This window comes from Carex rostrata, chromosome 3, assembly GCF_964058835.1.
Source record: "Carex rostrata chromosome 3, lpCarRost1.2, whole genome shotgun sequence".
NCBI lineage: Eukaryota > Viridiplantae > Streptophyta > Magnoliopsida > Poales > Cyperaceae > Carex > Carex rostrata.
In genome coordinates, this window is record NC_135920.1 from 14,911,199 (window position 1) to 14,930,838 (window position 19,640).

Sequence of the window (19,640 nt, forward strand, 5' to 3'; positions counted from 1 at the left end):
AAAGGATGAAGATGGAAATGTAATTCGCAACAAAGCTAGGTTGGTAGCTCAAGGGTACAAACAACAAGAGGGTATTGACTTTGAAGAAACCTTTGCACCTGTAGCTCGTCTTGAATCCATTAGAATGCTTTTAGCATATGCCTCAAACAAAAATTTCAAACTATTTCAAATGGATGTTAAAAGTGCATTTTTGAATGGATTCATAGATGAGGAGGTGTATGTTAATCAACCTCAAGGCTTTGTTGATCCAACATTTCCTAATCATGTATATAGACTCACCAAAGCTCTCTATGGACTCAAACAAGCCCCTAGGGCATGGTATGGTAGATTAAGTTCCTTTCTAATTGACAATGAATTCATTAGAGGCAATAATGATACAACTCTTTTCACTAAGAAAAGAGATGGATCACTTTTGGTGGTGCAAATCTATGTAGATGACATAATTTTTGGTTCACCTAATGCGGCACTTGCCGAGGAATTTTCTTCTCTTATGAGTAGTGAATTTGAGATGAGCATGATGGGTGAATTGAACTTCTTCTTGGGGCTTCAAATCAAGCAACTCATGGATGACACATTTGTGAGCCAAACCAAGTATGCGAAGGAATTGATCAAGAAATTTGGGATGACCGAAAGCAATACAAGCAAAACTCCAATGGCTACGAATGCAAATCTTGACTCGGATCCAAATGGCACATCGGTGGACATCACTCAATACCGAGCTATGATAGGTAGCCTACTCTATTTAACTGCTAGTAGACCCGATATAATGTTTGCGGTATGTCTATGTGCTAGGTATCAAGCAAATCCCAAAGAATTGCACTTGAAAGCCGTTAAAAGAATTCTTAAATATGTCAAGGGTAGTTTAAATTTGGGATTATGGTATGGCAAACAATCGGATTTAGACTTGATAGGATATGCCGATGCCGATTTTGCCGGAGACCGTATGGATAGAAAAAGCACAAGTGGTACATGCCAATTTCTTGGTGGTTCACTTGTATCTTGGTCAAGTCGCAAACAAACCTCGGTTGCCCTTTCCACAACGGAAGCCGAGTATGTAGCGGCCGGTAGTTGTTGCACACAAATTCTTTGGATGATTCAATCCCTAAATGATTATGAAATTCGCTTCCGCAACGTACCAATTATGTGTGACAATACTAGTGCCATTATGATATCCAAAAATCCGGTCCTTCATTCTAGAACCAAGCACATAGAGATAAGGCATCATTTTATTAGGGATCATATAGAAAAAGGTGAAATTGAACTCATACATATCGACACCAAAGAACAAATTGCCGATATATTCACAAAACCCCTAAATACACAACAACACAATGAATTGAGATTTAAATTAGGCATGCTTGAACTTAGAGAATAGTCATATTCATAACTTATTTCAAAATTATTATTTGCAATCAAAATAGGTCATTTAAGGAGTGTTTTAAAGAAACAAAACGTTATAACGTTTCTGAAAACGTTCCTAACGTTTTGTGAAACTTCAAAAAGTCCGAAAGCATTATAAAAACGTTACATAACGTTTTATAAACGTTCTAAACGTTTTTACTTCCAATACTTAGCCAAAATATTGACAAATTACAATATAAACGTTGTAAACGTTTTGAAAACGTTGGTAACGTTTTATTAGACTTCAAAAAGTCCGAAAGCTTCACAAAAACGTTGGACAAACGTTGCACAAACGTTCCAACGCTTTCAAAACGTCACAACGTTTATACAAACGTTGCAACGTTTGTCTGACAAGGGACCAAAAGTGCAAAAATTACAAGTGAAAACGTTGTAACGTTTTCCAAACGTTGGTAACGTTTTATGAGACTTCAAAAAGTCCGAAAGCTTCACAAAAACGTTGAACAAACGTTACACAAACGTTATAACGTTTTAGGTAAAAACAATGTATTTTAAACAAACGTTGGTAACGTTTTATAAACGTTGGTAACGTTTTATAGCGAAAAATGGTTTTAAAGCCTTCAAACCCGTCCCTTCCTCTCTATTCTTTCTTTCTTCCTTCAAACCTCTCCTTCTTCCTCTACTCCGACTCTCTCTCTCTCTCTCTACCCATTCTAGCCATCTACTTCACCAAATCAAGAAATTCTTCTTGATTTCTCTTCTCCTCTCTTCTCACTACTCAATTCTCTTCTCCAAATCTCCTTTCCCTCTCTCAATCTCTCTCTCTCCAAAACCCTAGCCAAAACCCTAGGAGCAAATCCGGCGATCCGACCGTTGGATTGACGATCCGGCTTCACCACTGCACTTCTAGGGCTCTCCTCTTCTCGGTTTAGCACTTCACCTCTCAATCGGTAAACTTTCTCTTTAACCCTAATCTAATGGCTCCAAAGAAAGATGCAGTGCCTAAGGGTAGTAAGAAAAGACGTGTGGACTCGGAGGTTGGTCAAGGAAGTGGGGGGAATCTGGAACCAAATTGGAACATTCACCGGTCAAATAGATACCTATTCCGGGATATTGTGGCCTATGAGAATTATGTGGGTTCTTTTATGAATAGGAAAATAACCGATTGCTACTGGTTTAACAAAGCCGCGGTTACCTTCTCCCAACCCGAGGATGACAAGATAATTGCTTATGTGAATCATTGGGGATGGGAACCTATTGTCACTTGTTATGAACCCTACAATGACCTTCTTACCCGCACGTTCTATGCAAACATCCAAACTAGTGATGAACCCTTCAGGATCATCTCTTGGGTAGGTGGGAAAGAAATTGTCCTATCTCTGGATACTGTGGCACAATGGCTTGGGGTTGAGAATGACGGGGAGGAAACCTACCCCTTGAGAAGTTGGCCTCTTTATGCCGATGGAACTTCACTTGACTATAAGAAATGGTTTGACCGCAACTACATATCCGGGGCTAAAATCTATGCTTCTCACCTTCCATCTCTACATCGATTGCTCTTTCTCTTCATCAACAACATCCTTATGCCCAAAGCCACAATCAAAACCAATCTTGAGTGGGGACCCATGTACTTTCTTCGTCATCTCATTCAAATGGATGAAAAGAGGATTAATATACCCTACTTCTTTCTTCGTCACATTAATGGTGCATTTACAACCTCGGTCCACTCTCTGCCTTATGCCCACCTCATTCACAAAATCATCCGTCTCAACGGTATCCAACTACCTGAAGATGCAGAAGTATCCTTCCTGACAAATTTGGTTGACCACCTGACAAGAATCGGGTGGGTCTATGGTCATTCAGAATCGGGTCTGAGGCGCTATGAACCCGATGCAAGAGCCATCAACCAATGGATAAACCATCAAGAGGCACTACCCAATCAATACTGGGATCCGGAAGAACAAGTTGCACCGGCTCAACCTCCACCTCAACCACAATTTGTGCCACAAGCTGGTGCGTTTGTCCCTCCAGAAGGTCAAGAAGCACAAATGATGTGGCTTTGTCAACAAATGCACAACCAACGTCTTGAGATTCAACAGAATCATCAAGCCATGAATAGGAGGTTCGACAAGCTTGAAAAGGGGCAAATGAAGATAAAGCAACAACTGCGAGCACATGCTCGAGCTCTCAATACGCTTGATGAAGCACAATCAAGCCTCTCCAATCGCTTTATCAAGCAATATGGTCCCTCTGGAAGCCCGGCACGAGCACGTGAGCGTCTGGTTGAGGAAGAAGACCTGGATGATGAAGAAGAAGACATCCCAGTTGAAAGTCAAGAAGAAATGGCCGAAGAACCAAACGACCCCATGAATGACGAATAGATCGTATTTTTTTTATAACTTAAATTGTGTGTTATTTGCATGAATTGTTTGTTGATTGCATGTTTAATTTGAATTGTTTGAATTGCTTTGATTTAGGTTATGTTAGTTGAATTGTTGTTTTGTTATGTTAGTTCAATTGTTGTTTTGAAATGTTTTGAATTGTTAAATTGGTGAATTTCAACTAGTTTAAATTGATTGAATTGCATGATTTGATTGAATTGTGGTATTTGAAATTTGGTGTAGATATGTATGAGATATTGATATCTTAAAAATGGTGTATGAATTGCTAACTTGTAAGGGGCTACATTGCAAAATTGCAAAAATTGGATATCTTGGCGCCTTGACAAGTTTTATTGAATTACTTGGATTGCATGAGTTGAAATGTTGTATATGCATGAGCTATGCACATGGATATATACAACTTGATATGGTGAATTGAAATTGAATTGTTTTTGCATGTAAAAGTTATGCCCTCAACTTTATTTTTGTTTGTAAATTATTGTTGCTATATTACTAAATTGAGGGGGAGTGCATAATTTGAGGGGGAGCACTTTAAATTAGTGCTAATTTTCAACCCTTTCGTCGATTTCCAAAAGGGGGAGAAATTGGTACAAATGGATTGAAATGCAAAATCAAAACTGGATTAACTAATTTCTGAAAATTTTCGATTTATGCACTTACTCACATTGTATGTTTTTGCAAATCGCCAAAAGGGGGAGATTGTTGTTCGTACAATAATCTTTTACGTCTATTTGACTAATTTGCAAAAACATACAATTATTGAATTTTACGATTTCTTCTATTTTAAGAACATATAGGTCCAAGAAGAGAAAGAACTGCGATGAAATATGCTTGGACTGAAGAAATCACGAAGACTTTTATCAAGAATATAAAATGTAAATTCAAAAGATTGATAAAGTATGTGTGAGGTTGATCAAAGTGGGATAAAACGTTATGAACGTTTACAAAACGTTGGTAACGTTTTATAATGATCAGAAGCTTCAAAAATATCAAAAGAAAACCAAGTTATAACGTTAGAACGTTTTATAAAACGTTGTAACGTTTTACAAACGTTATAACGGTTATGAAACGTTGTAACGTTTAACAGGCTCAGAACAACTGAAGAACAGGTGTTCAGTATAAACTAGAAACGTTGGAACGTTTAGAAAACGTTATAACGTTTATAAAACGTTGTAACGTTTTATAAAACGTTGAGCAACGTTTTACTAAGCTGTCAGAGAATTAAAACCCTAAATCGCATTTGAATAAAACGTTGGTAACGTTTTATAAAACGTTGGTAACGTTTTATATCAAACAGCTCATTTTTGAGCTGCCACTATAAATAGATTGAGGGGATCACTTTCAAAAGCACCTTAGCCGACCCTAATTATTTCAAAAGTGATTTTCTGAGAGCTTAGAATCCACCATTGTTGTGAGAGCCTATAACTTCAAAATCCCTCAAGCAACCTCAACCTACTTCACCAATCTAGCTATAGATTAGGTTAGAGTAAGCTATTGAGTGTTTCTCTTGTGTTCCTAGATAATCGAGACCTTGTTCTCACCTCTTTGAGTTGGCCGTTTGACTTCCCGCTTGGTGTGTAAGGGCTCAACGGTTCACAAGTTGTAATCCTTTCGTATTGGGTAATAGGAAGGCGCACCTCACAAGGTTGCGAAGCCCCGGAGACGTAGGCCTTTGTTTTGCCGAACTCCGTTATCACCCCGCGTGTCAAATTTCTCTAAACTCATCTCCTTACTTTCAATTGCAATTTAATTTCAGTTTTTGAGCAATTAGAGGTGCCCCTAAGTGTAACATGAATACTTACGTGACAAGATATTAATACTTGTGCAACAGAAAACTCGAAAGTATGTCATCATGGATCTCATTTGAAAGATAAAATTGTGTAGAAAACGTTTGTGGTTTTAGATTTGCAAAATTCCTCACAGATCGTCAGAAATATTGGTTAGATTGAACGGAGAAAAAAAAACCACCTCTAAAAACGTGTAAAAGATGGATGAGTGATGTGTCCAGTTTTTATATTTGCACTTGCACGACGATGATGAATATTTTCTCGATAAGGATGAATACTTGCACAACGGACAACTCGAAAGTATATCATCATGGATCTCATTTTAAAGATAAAATTATGTCAAAAATATTCGTGGTTTTAGATTTGCAAAATTCTTCATCGATCGTCCGAAATATTGATTAGATTGAATGAAGAAAAAAAAAATTCCACCTCTAAAAACGTGTCCAGTTTTTTTTTTTTTAAAAAATACTTGATATATTAGGTATGAATAATTGATGTATTATATATGAATACTTGATGCATTATAGATGAATACTTGCGCGCGCAAGTTGTAAAATCTTTCAAATATTATGTGGTCCCCAAATAGTAAGTGGACCCATAGGTAGTTAGTAGTTATTGAAGTAGTTAATGATTGAAAGATGATATGGGAGATTGTTACGAGGGATAGCTAGGTGCTCTCTTTTAAAAAATATACAATTGGGTGCAGAGCATTTGATAATTTCTCCTAGAGAGAGAATGTGCGGATAAACTCAATTGCTCTGTAAAAGTCTGTAACAACTCTGAATAAGTGCCTAATTAAAATCCTTGTGTTTAAAATGGACAGTTGGTGCCTCTCTTCTCGTTAAGAGACACGTATATGATGCAATGAATAGGGGCAAAATCTTACCGAAAAAGACATATTTATCCACATAACAATTATCTATTATTTACGGTGCAACTAAATATTGTACCAGCTTGACTGAGTTGTGGGGACCAAATTAGAAAAATTGAAATTCGGTACGCTGAACAAATTAAAATTTAATATAATGTAATCTAATTGTACAAGGAAGGGTTAATAGATATTAGTATTTATAAAATTCATACATATAAAAAATTGGTAACTTTAGTCACCTCTAATTTTCTTCTAGATCCATCTGAGTCATGTATGATCCAATTTTTGGTAACTTTCCATAAAAAATATTGTCTTTATCACTAGAGACGAAAGACTTGTTTTCGATCGAAATTTAAATTTATCTAAGCCTTTAACCATAATTAGTGAATTTTTACAGCGGTAGGAGTTCTAACCTACTGTTGGTAAAGTTAATGGTAGTGTTATTTTTTGAAATTTTGACAATATATTGTCGGTATTGCCATGGAAACATTTAATTTAATAATTAGTGGATTTATTTTTCATTTCGATTCTTTGAAAGGTTGGCAAATTTCTCGAAGATAAATTTGTATATTGAAAGAAGGCGATCGATCAAGACAAATAAAGAAAGGTAAAAGTTTCAAACTTCCAAATCCTTGGCCCCCAAGATTTTGGTGCTAAGTGACAGTATTACTTCAACTACTTTTGTTTGCTAACAAAATGCCAAGTCAAAATTGGGTGTCACCTATTTCAAACTCTGACAGCAACAATTTTTGCTTCTTTCAAAATTATAATTAGTTGCCCCTATCAGGTTTTACAAGAAAAAACAAAAAACAAAATTAGAATTAGTTTGAATATGACAACTACATTCAAGTGCCGTGAACTGACAATATGCTCTAGTGTGCTTGGTGAGTTGCATCCTTCTATGCAACACAACAACAATAATACATCTGTTTAAAATTCAGATAAGAGAAATCACGTGTTATAATAATTATGTGTTATAATAATAAGGATAATAAATAGTTGGATGACTTAACCTCCAACATTTACTCAAAAAACAACAATAATACATCTGTTTATTAATTAGTTCGTCACGTTCGTTAATTAATACTACTAATTCAAATTAATCATTTGACAGTTACATCTGTTTAATAGTTCATTTGCGACACAAGTACTACGAACATAATTGAACACCAATATAGAATTTTAGTGGCGGTTTTTATAATACAATCAGTATCGGTCTGTTAAATATGAGTCCGACAACGATGACACCGATATTTAAAATGTTGGACATCAGTATCGGCTTAAAAAACGACACTGAAGATCAACAATCAATGTTGGATATTTAAGAAAACCTACACCTATAACAAAAATATCGTTAAGCAAAATAATAATAATATAAATTGTAATAATAATAACATTAATAATTAATATTAATAAGCTATCGATCATTGTTAAGGAGCATGGGATAGATGTCACTTTATTTGCTAAAAAGGCAGGAAGTTACCAAATTGGATAAAAGTTCTTACATGGTGAAATCATTGATTAACACTTTAAAACTTTTGTTTAAACTTTAAAGTCAAAAGACCAACATTTTTTTTTGATCTGTCAACACATGCTTGGGAAGCAATCTAACTATTAGCGACAATTAAAAGAGACAAAATTACTTGGGCATGCAGAAACTGCAAATTAACACAGTTATAATATTAATTTTGTATGCCAAATTGCAACTGGCATAGCCCCTAAACTCAAGTAGAAATTAATAATAGCTCAAGTTGTGTGAAGAGTACAAATCGACGAAACTACAAATACTAGATAATTAATTAATTAATTAATTAATTAGGACCGATTAGCAATAGCAAAGAAGTTGCTCAACTGTTAACCATAGCTACCTAATATGACACTACCAGCAAAGGGTTCGAAGATCTTGAGGGGTTGTGTTAGAAACTTGGAAACCATAAAACAGAACCCTTGTGATACAAGTTCATAAATTGCCAAGCATCCCTCCTGTATTTATCTTTTATGGGCCGTTACCACTTACTGAATAAATAAGGCCAACTTATCGAGGGGCCATCATTTTTGTAAGAAGGCTTATTTAATTGGGCCGGTCATTTATAACTAAGCCCATATAAACCCAAGTCGCCAGATTCGTTCCGGTGGGAACTGGGAAGCATTAAGCATTGCTTCTCTGTCATCCCTATCGAACTATCTAGAAAACCCCATACTACGAATCATAAATCGTAATCCGTTCTCGAGTCTTCTACTGTAAGGTGCGCTATTGCGATAAGCTCTCGTCTAAAACCTCGCAAACACAACACACAAGCACGCAGAGTGACACACACATGGCGCAATCCTTCGCCGTTGCAGCTAACCCTACTCTTCTCCGTCCCTCCTTTCGGCCAAGCGCCAGTCTACTTCGCAGGAGCTCCATTCGCGTGTCAGCTTTTAAATGGGAACCTTCCAAGGTCTCTTTCTCTCACTCCCTACGCCCTTCTCTCTCTTTGTTCAAGAAGTTTAATGGATTTGATATTTCTTTACATTTCTATTAAAATAAATTAATTTGTACGGTTCCTTTCTTTCTTTTGTCAGTTAAGTGCGAATTTGAGTAAAATGTATGTTATTTGATTATATCAGGTTGCGCCGCAAGGTGATAGGGTGCTGGTTCGGCTCGAACAAATCCCTGATGTAATTTCTCTTTTCTTTAGTATATTCCTTTCTCATTTTGAATAACTAATAATCTTCAAAGGCACACTTGGAAATGAGTTGTTAGAGATTGATTTCTTTTACTGTATTTGTTGGTACATGAACATATAATATGAATGGAAGACTGTTGGAAGAAAATGCTATTTCCTATTTAACAGGTTATATTGATAGCAAATTTTGTGATAACTGTGAAAACTTACAACTTACTAAAATAAAAAAAAAATGAAACTGTGGACATGTTCTTTATGATTTACATAGGCTGTGTATTAATTGGTCCATGTTAATAACTTATTGGTTATGCATCAACCTATTTGAAAAAAATTATGGTTATTGGCATTTGGTTTGGTGACTAAACCATTCTTTAATTACACCAAATTTGATACACAATTTATATAATGATAAAGAAACATCTGTAATTTAACTTTTAATTTCAGCAAATTTTGAGATTGGTTGTTATGGTTGTCAAATAAAGTCATTTTTGAATGTCTTGTCATGTTAATTTAAGTATTTGCTTGATAAATATTAGAGTTACTACTCGGTTCATCGGGTTTTTTATTGAAAAAAAATTTGTTGCTTGCTTAAGAATTCCAGTCTTAAGATGATGACATTTTAATATGTTTAATGCTATGCCTTGGTACAATATTTGAGTCCCAACAGTATGCATATCGACCAATTGGTGGTTATTTTTAGCCAAAAAAATTAGGCTATTTTAAGGATCAATTGAGGGTTAAGCACTTGGAAATGGCAAAATAACTCGGGAAAGGCAGCTACTAACATATTCTAGTGCTACTCCTTAGTAGTACCTTTAACGCTGTTTCAGCTTTGTTTGGAATTGAGGCAGTAATTCCCTCTGTAATTCTGTAGAAATCTGCTGGAGGTGTTTTATTGCCTAAATCGGCTGTCAAGTTCGAGAGGTACCTCATGGGTGAGGTATGGAATTTATGTTTGCTTTCTTTGTCTGCTTTTTACTTTGTATGAAGTCTTTAGTTTTTTACATGGCATCTTGTTTTTGTAGATTTTATCAGTAGGCACTGATGTTAGTGAGGTTGGAGCAGGGAGCAAGGTAATTTTTTTTTCTTTACCTTTCATTTTCACATTGTGTTTTCAGAACAAACTTGAAGATCACAGAAACTATATTGTAGTTTTTCCTGTTTTATTTCTTATTGGTTTAATGTTTTGACTGCTCATGTCCTTCTGTACAGGTATTATTTTCAGATGTCAATGCACATGAGGTACTTGATCCTTATCTTTTCTTGGTATTTTTCAAGGTTATTAAATGCGGTTTTCATGCGGTATGCGGAAGGCCACCGCATACTTCATATGCAGTATACGGCCGCATTTACGGATTTTTATGCGGGAGTATATATGCGGATTTTAAGATACAAATACTAATTAACACAATTTAAAATTAAGAAAATAAATAAAATAGATGAAATTTGGATTGGAGTATTTAAATTACGAGTGCAAACGCTGAATTTTTTATTTAAGTTTATTTAAAAAATAATTGTAATTGGTTGAATAAAAGCATTGTAAGGATAAAAGCATAAATCATAATTATAGTAAAGTTTAGGATGAAAGAGAAAAAAATCAGTCCGTTTACAAATTACTCATCTAAAGGATGTCAAAGGTATTGGAAGACAACTGTCACTGTCTTGACTTAGCCTATTAAAGGCAACAAATAAAAGGTAGAGACAAATCCCGGTTCTTGCTAAACATTAGTCCCACATTATAAATAAAAATCAGTTTGAATCACTTATATATATCTCGGTACAAGGACCAATTTATAACTTGAGATCCATTAGGGCCGGGGCATACGAATATTCATTAATAAAATCATCCCAATCCATGTATATGGGCTGAAATCTGCATATTGGGCCGCATGGTAAATTTCTATGTGGTATTGGGCTGCAAACCCATATACGGGCGCATATGCGGCCGTATGAGCCGCATTTTATAACACTGGTATTTTCTCAATGTGCTCTTAAGTACCCTATTTTGCTATAATTTGGTAAAAGAAGTTAAAATGAGGGCAGCAAAAGACGTTTAGTTGCAAAGAGAAGTTTTGGAGTGAGAAATTGAGAACTTATTTGGTGCCTAATCTATGTGCGGGTTGAATATAGATTTTTGATATTTAGTTCAATATAGATTATGGTACTCATGGCATGCTCTTACTTTGTTTTTATGTGAAGTTTCAAATAAAATAATATATTTTGTTGGTGCAGGTTGATCTGGGAACGGAGGAGAAGCATGTCTTTGTTAAGTCGGATGATCTGCTAGCTGTTGTGGAATAGATTAGGGGCCTCAATTTTGTAGTAAATTGTTATTTTCCTGTGTCAGTTTTTCTTTTTGAACTGGAATTTGAGAATTATCTTTCGTCGCTGGAGATTCAACTCCCATGATTGTCTCTCTCATAAAAAATATTATGGTGATTAAAAATAGTTGATTTGTTTGCTGGGAAGGTACTTGCAGATTGTATGATTTTGCATATCAACTCTTTATCTGTTTACTCAGAAAAGAGAAACACATGTATTTTGTCAAAAGATCAACTCCCATGATTGATTCTCTCTTGCAGATTGTAAGATTATAACTGTCAGAAACTTGAGAAATAGTCAAAAGATCTATAATAGATTGTCTGGACGAATGCAACTAAAACCCATGTATTTTGTTACAGTGTGATAATTGTGTGACAGTATTAATGCCTTTCTCAGCAGTTGCAGATTCCATTAGCACAGGAAAGGATGAACACGAGAGTATGTATAGCTATTATGCAGATAATTTTATATACTGCATAATTATCAAGTAAAAAGGAGGCCAGCCAGCTTTATTATAATCATTGAAGTTAATATGGGTTAGGGATCTAATAATCAACTTGACTTTCTTTAAGCTCGTTTAATTGCTCAAAACTAGGTCTAAACTCTAAACTATTATAGATTCTTGGTTGAAGACGCAAATATCTCTCGATTTGTTAGCTAAAATCCGATGAACTGCTCATATTTTAATGGGTCACAAAGAGACGACCCTAGAAATCAGAGCTACTGAAATCGAGGCGGTTTCAACTCTTACAGCTGTTATGTTACAGGAGCTAATTTAAGCTCCGAAAAAGAAGCAACAGTATTGGGATTGACAACACAATTAACTCAGTCTATTCAGTATACAACTGGTACAGCTACATCCACAAAAAAAAGAAAAGAAAGACAACTAGAAACTAAGAAAAAAGAATAATTAGTAGAATGAATACAGAGGAAAAAGAAGAAACAAAATGCGGACTCAATTAATACTTCTACAATTTCTTCTAATCTGGCCTCTGTTACCAGTGAGCACCTCAACTCTACCAAGCTTGACCAAGGCCTGCGTGAACAAACTGGGGAAGTCAGTCGAGTTCGCCAAAAGATTGACCATCCATCTGGTGGACCCATCAAGTGCCAGCGCCTGATCAATTGGCAAAATACCTTTGTTGTTCAAGATTTGCTTGTAGAAGCTGTTGTCAATTGATGTAGCACTCGACGGGTCGTCGAGGAATACATAGTTGTTGTTTGACTGGCCTATTGGGCAGTAATTGTTTTGGAGAACGGTCATGTATGATGGGTTCATGGTGGGGTCAGGTTTGTTCGTGCCCATGTAATTATACAAACGGTTGTTGATTGTTGAGCAGTGACATATTCCGACAGTGTGAGCTCCTGAAAGGGAAGTGCAGTTCTTGGATGATTAGTTAGAGAACAAGGAGAATTTCGACATGTATTGATAAGAAGATGACATCATTTTTCAATAGCAATAGAATTGGTGCTACCTAATAGAAGAACCATGTCAAATGGATTGAGCCCTTTAGACTGAAAGAATTGAATTGCAGTTGGAACCGGTATGTTTGCTGATGGTAGATTTACAAGTGAAGCAAGTGAGACCATGCCATCCCTTCTGCCCATCTGTATCTGAAATGGAGCTGCCCCAGCCTGATACATTCACACATTCAGGCAGACAAACAAATTGATAAACAAAAATGCAAATGGATGTGAAGAGGAAAAGTAAATTACAAGAAAAAAAAAAAAAAAAAACTAGATATTAACATGTTAATTTGAGATCTTGATTACCATGACAGAAGCATCTCTGGTTGCAGCAATAATGATATCAGCACAGGAGACTACACTGGGGCACACTGATTCCAGTACCACCTTAATTTGGTCAATCAGGTCATACCCAAACACGCTCAAATTCGGACTCGCAGTTTTCTCACTATATGGCCCATCTAAGAGTATCGATGCATCACACCCCTGTCATCACATAAATAATAAATTATTACAAAACATAACATAACAGTTCAAATTACGTTACCGTTTGTTGTTAGCAAAAGAAGAAAATGCTCACATTGACGGCGCAATCGTGAAATTGCAACCGGAGGAGACCCGCAACAATCTTTGGATCTGCCGTGAAGCTATTTTTAACGATACTTTGTATGACTGCTTCAACATTGTGCTGCCCACATTTACCATTGTAGAAGCCGTACCGCAGCATGCCGTGACAGACAGTAGCGAGATCAAGTATTAATAAGAGTGCTAATAGTGTTGTCCTAAGAGCATTTGGGTACTCCATCTTCTCTCTCCTTTTCGTTCTGTTGTTTTAAGAAAGAGAGAGGAAGAGAGAGCAGGGAAGTCTCTGACTGACAGACAGAGGATTGTATTTATATAAAGAGCATGGATGGTTTTTGTTAAACCCTAAAACTAACTATTAATTAAGTATCAGTAATCTATTATAAGCATTTTGTGGTCTCGGGGCTGCTGCCTGCTGGTCAATTATGATTTTGCATTGTTAATTCGTGATGAGATGCAAAAGACCCATCATTTATAAATTGGCAAAATTATAGCAAAACATTTAATCATTTTTTTAAAGCGCTTTCTCCTTTTTTTTTTCCTTTCATTTTTCTTTGAAGCTTTTTTCTTAAATGAATAAATTTCCTGGTAGAAAAAACAAATTACAATTTAGAACTGGTTGTTTATTTGTTGTATACATTTTCACTACTACAAAGATGATAAGATGTTCTATTGGAAAATGTTTCGATCAGTAACAGAACCAAGAGGTTTGGCCAGTTGATGTCAACTAGATTATTCCTCAATAATTTTATGACTGAAATTGAAAATCAATATAATATGAAGGAGATTTTTGAAATTGAAGTGATTCCGCCGGATTTAATTACCACTTGTAATGATGTCTATTATTGTTATTCAAATTTTGGGATGCATACTTTGGATTCAAGTTGCTGTCAATTAGCGTATACATAAGGAAACAAACACTTGCTAGTAGAATGATTTCCAAAGAAAAAATTCTATCGGGCATTAATTTAAGCCCATTGCATTACCAGAAACCATAATTACAAAGAGTTAAGACCTATTCTTCCTCTACTCTTCCACTAAAAAACCCAAACAGTGTAGGAAATCTTAGCTACTCAACTCATGCTTCAGAGACAGACTTGTCAGCTAATAGCTGCAACCATACCAGAAACTGGTACAAGACCCAGAAGCTAACATGTCTAGTCTCAACCCCACACATTTACATCAAGAGTCTCCTACCTGTTATTAAAACTCAAGCCCTTATATGCACTATATCACAAGACCAAGCATACAGAATAAAAAAACTCTACAAAACTTTTTGAACTACATTTGAGCTCAGCTCAGCTACAATGATGAAAAACCAAAATTACAGCAACACTCAATGGGGGCTTATTTTTCTATCAAGATACATATCAGGCTGTGGCTTCAGCGGTAGTGCTGCCGTGCTGGTACACTTTGAATAGGAACAAGATACATATCAGGCAGCCAGTTAGCTAAAATTACTAAAATAAGTAGGAACAATATTTAACTGACAGAGTACAAATTACGAGAATTAGTCTAATAAACCTAAATTATTGAAGAAATGATAACTTGCAGTGGATATATATTGGTAATAATTGCTAGCCTTCCCTGACAACGTGAAAATAGTCAACCGAAATCCAATTTCTATATATACACCTCGGAATTGTGGTGCTGGTGCATGCAATGGCTAAGCGGATTACACATGGCTATAACTTCGGCATCTTTACTCTTGCTTAGACCATAGAATATGAATTAGATTTCTGAACATGAAAGAAATTTTTCATTGGCCATTTAAGTTTGCCTTTTGACCAAAACATGACACCCATCTATTTCTAAAGCTGTACAATTTAAACCCTCAATTACCTGACAACATTTTTTTTGTTACAATTTGATGTAGACAGATTGCTGACTTTATTTCATTTCATACAAATTAAGTATCGTTTCAAAATTTATGAATGGTGTTTAATACATACTTGTATAATTTTTTGATTCACTCAATGTATATGAAGTTAACTATTGCCAATTTGAAATTATCTGTTATTGACATGCCATAAATTTCATATATTTTATATCTTTACTATGTTATTTATTTTCTTCTTAAAGGTGGGAGGTCAAAAGGGATCTCCAAACATGTTATTTTTCACACGGATGGGCTGCATTGCCTTTGCCACAGACTGGTCAGCAGATCCTTCACAAATTCAAATTTGTGTGTTTCTAGTTTCCACTCGCCGTCACAACTTCATTTTTTAATGCATATAGTAAAATCTGTAACCACGTTTGACCCAACGGTATAATCAGGAGCAGAGCCAGTAGGGTTTAGGGGAGGTATTTCTCTGTTCTCCATCATTTTTTCTTCTTCTTCTTCAAAATATACTTTTTTGTCTTGTGTTTTCATAATAAAAATACAAAAAATATGATTGTATAAAAACAAATTACACAATTATGCCTTATTTTGAAAATTTCTTCCACCTAATTTTATTTTCTTGAAAAATTGTTTCTAAATGTCATTTTGACTTGAGCAAATTATTACACTCAAGTAATTGCATTTTGTTGCCATAGAGAATCCGGAGTAATTATTTTATGGAGACTTTGGCTCGAACAGTTATATATTTTGAGGGTCTTTTGAATGGAATAGTGACACTTAGTGAAATTATTAAATTAATGAAATTATTAGTCTTAAGAGCCCATCAATTGCACGTAGTGCTATCTTAATTGCATTCAACTTGGCACATGATGTGCTTGGATCAAGGGATAATGGAGTCCGGATCTTATGAGGTAATGCACTGTTTCAGTTTCAATTCGAATCGTTTGATCAAAATCTGAGCTCATTCGATCCAAAACTGTAAGGTATGGAGTTTTTTAAGATTCGTGCTAGTTATAACAAACGGACTGAATTTAAACTCAAAAAATAAGATACCCAAGTGATATGGATTCAACAAAAGGTGGAAAAGATATTTTCCTTTTGACAGACATTTTTCTTCGTTTTTATTTTTATTTTTTCCGTCTTTTCCACTTCTAAAGTTTCCTGTTATATTATTTCCATGTAAAATATCTCTTATGCTATCATACATAAAATATGACAGTTTTCCTGAGTTCGTCTTAGAAATGAAAAAAAAATGTAGGGAAATTAATATTCTTATATATATTTATTTCCTCTAAAACAAAAAGGTGAGCTTTACGCCTCTCTTGTAAAATATAGGTCCTCTCTTGTACTTTACGTCTTTATTTTCGTTTTAAAAATTTAAATACTTAATCGGAACCACTCAACATAATCTTCATATTACAATGTCTTGAAGACCATATTTTACATTTTTTTGAAAATATTTAATTTATTTTTTCAGAAATTTTGAAAATCACTATTATTTAGAAAATTCTGACTCCATAAATTTTTTTTTTTTTAAATTCTAAAAAATTAGTAAAAAATATTATTATTTTTTTTGTAAAATTTGGTCTTCAAGTATAATATAATATGAAAATAATGTTGAGCAGCTTAAAGGTGCGAAGAGGCAGTCCATGCTTTTGTAAAGCATCTTAGCCTAACTCTAAAACAAATATCATAATATTATTAGCATTGACATGGAGACCAATAACAATTTAGTTATTTTCTCATAAAGACAGGACAAACATTTTGAAATTAATTTAGTTAGATCTAAAATTTGAAATGAATGTTTATTGATCTTAAAAATTAGAATTATACTCTATTGAGATTTTTGGTGATAATTTTTTTTACAAGGGTCAAGGTATAAAATTGCTGAATAAATTATACCAATCATGAGATCATCCTGAATAGTCTGTACAATATAATGATTTACATTTATTCGAGAGAATTAATATTTTCTAATGCTATAAAAAGTAAGAAAAAAGTTTGAATTGTTTTAAAAAAATCTTAGTGCCAATTTAATACGAAAATAACAACGGGCCGGTAGAAGATAAACGGGCTTAGCGAAGAAAATTTGGGCCCGTACATATCCGCAACATAAAGAACTTACAGGTGAAGTTTAATTATGGGGACCCGACTCAATATTCAATTGAAATTTTCGTAAATTTGACAACAATACTCAATTGAAATTTTTATAAATTTGATAACAACTCAATATTTCCGAAGTATCCCATCCAATACAAGCAAGATTACTCACTCAAAGACATCATAAGTTACATAAAAAATAATGAAAGAACACCGCACATACAAAAATTGCATAAACATGATCGAACAACAAAAAAAAAGGTCTTTAAAAGATGAGGAAGAGATAAATTGATGATGGAGACTTAATTAGTTGGTTTTGTAGCATACTTTTCTGATTTGACCCTGGTTTCCGGTATACACACCGAGCAAGCCCATCTTTACCAATGCCTTGCCGAAGAGGTCCAAGAAGTAATCATTATTGCCAGCCAAGGTCTTAACAAATGAAGAGGTACTTGAATCGAACGCCAATGCATTATCGATCGGGAGAACACCCTTGCCTTCGAGCAGCTTCTGGTAAAACAAGTTGTCAACTGTGCGTACACTGTCAGGACCGTCTAAGAACACAACATTGGTGTCGGTCGAGGGGTCATTTTTGCAGATAAAGCTGCTGATGAAAAAAACATAGAAGGCATTCAAGCTTGGGTCGGGCTTATTAGTGCCCTTGTAGTTGAACAGTCTGTCCTTGATGACATTGCAGTGCGTCACTCCAACTGTGTGCCCACCTAAAAATAACAAATGAAGATGTCAACTATGTGATTAGTGAGTTTCTTTACCCTTTAATATATATTCTTTAACATTTTTTGTTTTCAAATTTGTTTTTGAAATGTAACGATCAGTTACCTAGCAAAACAACTGTTTCAAAGGGGCTGAAGCCCTGGTCTCCATAATATTTAAGTGCTTTAGAAACAGGGATATCTGGTGCTGGTAGATCAACATAAGATGCAAGTCCAACCATGCCATCCTTTCTTCCCATTGGTACCTCAAAGTACTTTCCTTTAGCCTTATATTTATTGATAAAAATGAGAAATGAGAAGAAAAAAAAAACATTAGGCAACATAATATATAGTAGTTGTTAGAAGATATCCCCAGTAATGTTAATTGGTATAAAGTAGATGCACCAAAACTTTTAAAGTTTAACATACCGCGACAACTGCATCTCGAGTAGCAGCTGCAATGATGTCAGAACAAGAGACCACACCTGGGCATTCCTGCTCTAATGCTGCCTTGATGGTATCTACCAGGTCATAACCTTTAACAGTGAAGTTCGGGACAGCAGTTTGCTCACTGTTCGGGCCCCGCAACAGTAGTGACGCATCACATTTCTGTATTTGGTTTATTGATATTTCTTAGACAGATATTTGCTCCAAAATAAGATTTTGAAGAATGACTTGGTAAAAGCTGTGAAAATAAAATATTGTATAACTATAAACTAAACTTCGTATGTAAAAACAAGGAAGTTGATATTTAATTTTAACCTTATCTCCCAAGCAATCATGAAACTGGAGGCGTAGGAGGAATGCAACAATATCTGGGTCGTATGCAAAGCGCGCATTGACGATACCCTTGATAATAGACTCGACATCCTTCGTCCCGCATTTGCCTTTGTAATAGCCTATTTTCACCTGGCCATAGCAGGAAGTGATGAGACCAAGCACAAGCAGAGTAATAATGGTTGCCCGGCTCACCATAGTTAACTTGGCTTGTTTAAACTTTGTTAACTATGGTAGAAGAGGAGCGCCTTGAGGTGATGGAAGAGGCACAATTGCTTTCCCATTTTATAGGCACAATTGATTGTCTTATTCAATCCTTTCATTATTATTTTTCTTAATTCCTTTTATGTTCATATATATAAATATTAATGACTATTTCCATGGGAATGTCAAGGTGATCACGTTGCAAATTTCATGGACATCACGTCTTGTGTTCAATTCACATTTCCGCATCTCCAGCATGCGTTGAACTCCGGCCTTTGGAATATCCAAAATTGTTGGTCGTCTAGCAGCTAGCAATAGCATTGTTTTCCGTAATTTTACTGGGTCATTATATTAAGATAATTATAAGATACATCTTCAATTAGCAAGATATGTGCGCTGTTGTTGTTTTAAAATATACCTTAAATTAGATCAAAAACAAGAAATTTGGGCTACTAAACAGCAGTTGACAACAATTGCAACTCCATCGGAAAGGTAGAAGATACACATACAAATTTTATATATTCACCAACAAGATGGCACATAA

At 35.1% G+C, this 19,640-nt stretch overlaps 3 protein-coding genes across 4 annotated transcripts; 1 reads left to right on the forward strand and 2 right to left on the reverse strand.

Moving 5' to 3' along the window:
* The first annotated feature begins 8,621 nt into the window (after positions 1-8,621).
* LOC144551720 (10 kDa chaperonin 1, chloroplastic-like) lies at positions 8,622-11,548 on the forward strand. 2 transcript variants are annotated; one of them, XM_078299797.1, is made up of 6 exons: positions 8,622-8,860; positions 9,030-9,080; positions 9,963-10,028; positions 10,114-10,161; positions 10,301-10,379; positions 11,085-11,125. In XM_078299797.1, the coding sequence occupies exons 1-6, from the start codon at positions 8,738-8,740 to the stop codon at positions 11,108-11,110; spliced, it is 393 nt and encodes a 130-aa protein (XP_078155923.1). In that variant the 5' UTR covers positions 8,622-8,737; the 3' UTR covers positions 11,111-11,125. The 2 variants fall into 2 exon arrangements, with proteins under 2 accessions (XP_078155923.1, XP_078155924.1); XM_078299798.1 differs by lacking the exon at positions 11,085-11,125 and adding an exon at positions 11,321-11,548 and having other exon boundaries at positions 8,624-8,860; positions 10,301-10,330.
* Positions 11,549-12,212: 664 nt separating this feature from the next.
* LOC144551995 (peroxidase 57-like) lies at positions 12,213-13,733 on the reverse strand. The gene is made up of 4 exons (XM_078300105.1): positions 13,458-13,733; positions 13,184-13,363; positions 12,886-13,045; positions 12,213-12,775 (listed from the first exon to the last, which is right to left on the reverse strand). The coding sequence occupies exons 1-4, from the start codon at positions 13,680-13,682 to the stop codon at positions 12,366-12,368; spliced, it is 975 nt and encodes a 324-aa protein (XP_078156231.1). The 5' UTR covers positions 13,683-13,733; the 3' UTR covers positions 12,213-12,365.
* A 3,927-nt stretch (positions 13,734-17,660) lies between these two features.
* On the reverse strand, positions 17,661-19,090 carry LOC144551880 (peroxidase 60-like). The gene is made up of 4 exons (XM_078299978.1): positions 18,878-19,090; positions 18,545-18,724; positions 18,243-18,402; positions 17,661-18,124 (listed from the first exon to the last, which is right to left on the reverse strand). The coding sequence occupies exons 1-4, from the start codon at positions 19,088-19,090 to the stop codon at positions 17,709-17,711; spliced, it is 969 nt and encodes a 322-aa protein (XP_078156104.1). The 3' UTR covers positions 17,661-17,708.
* Positions 19,091-19,640: the final 550 nt, after the last annotated feature.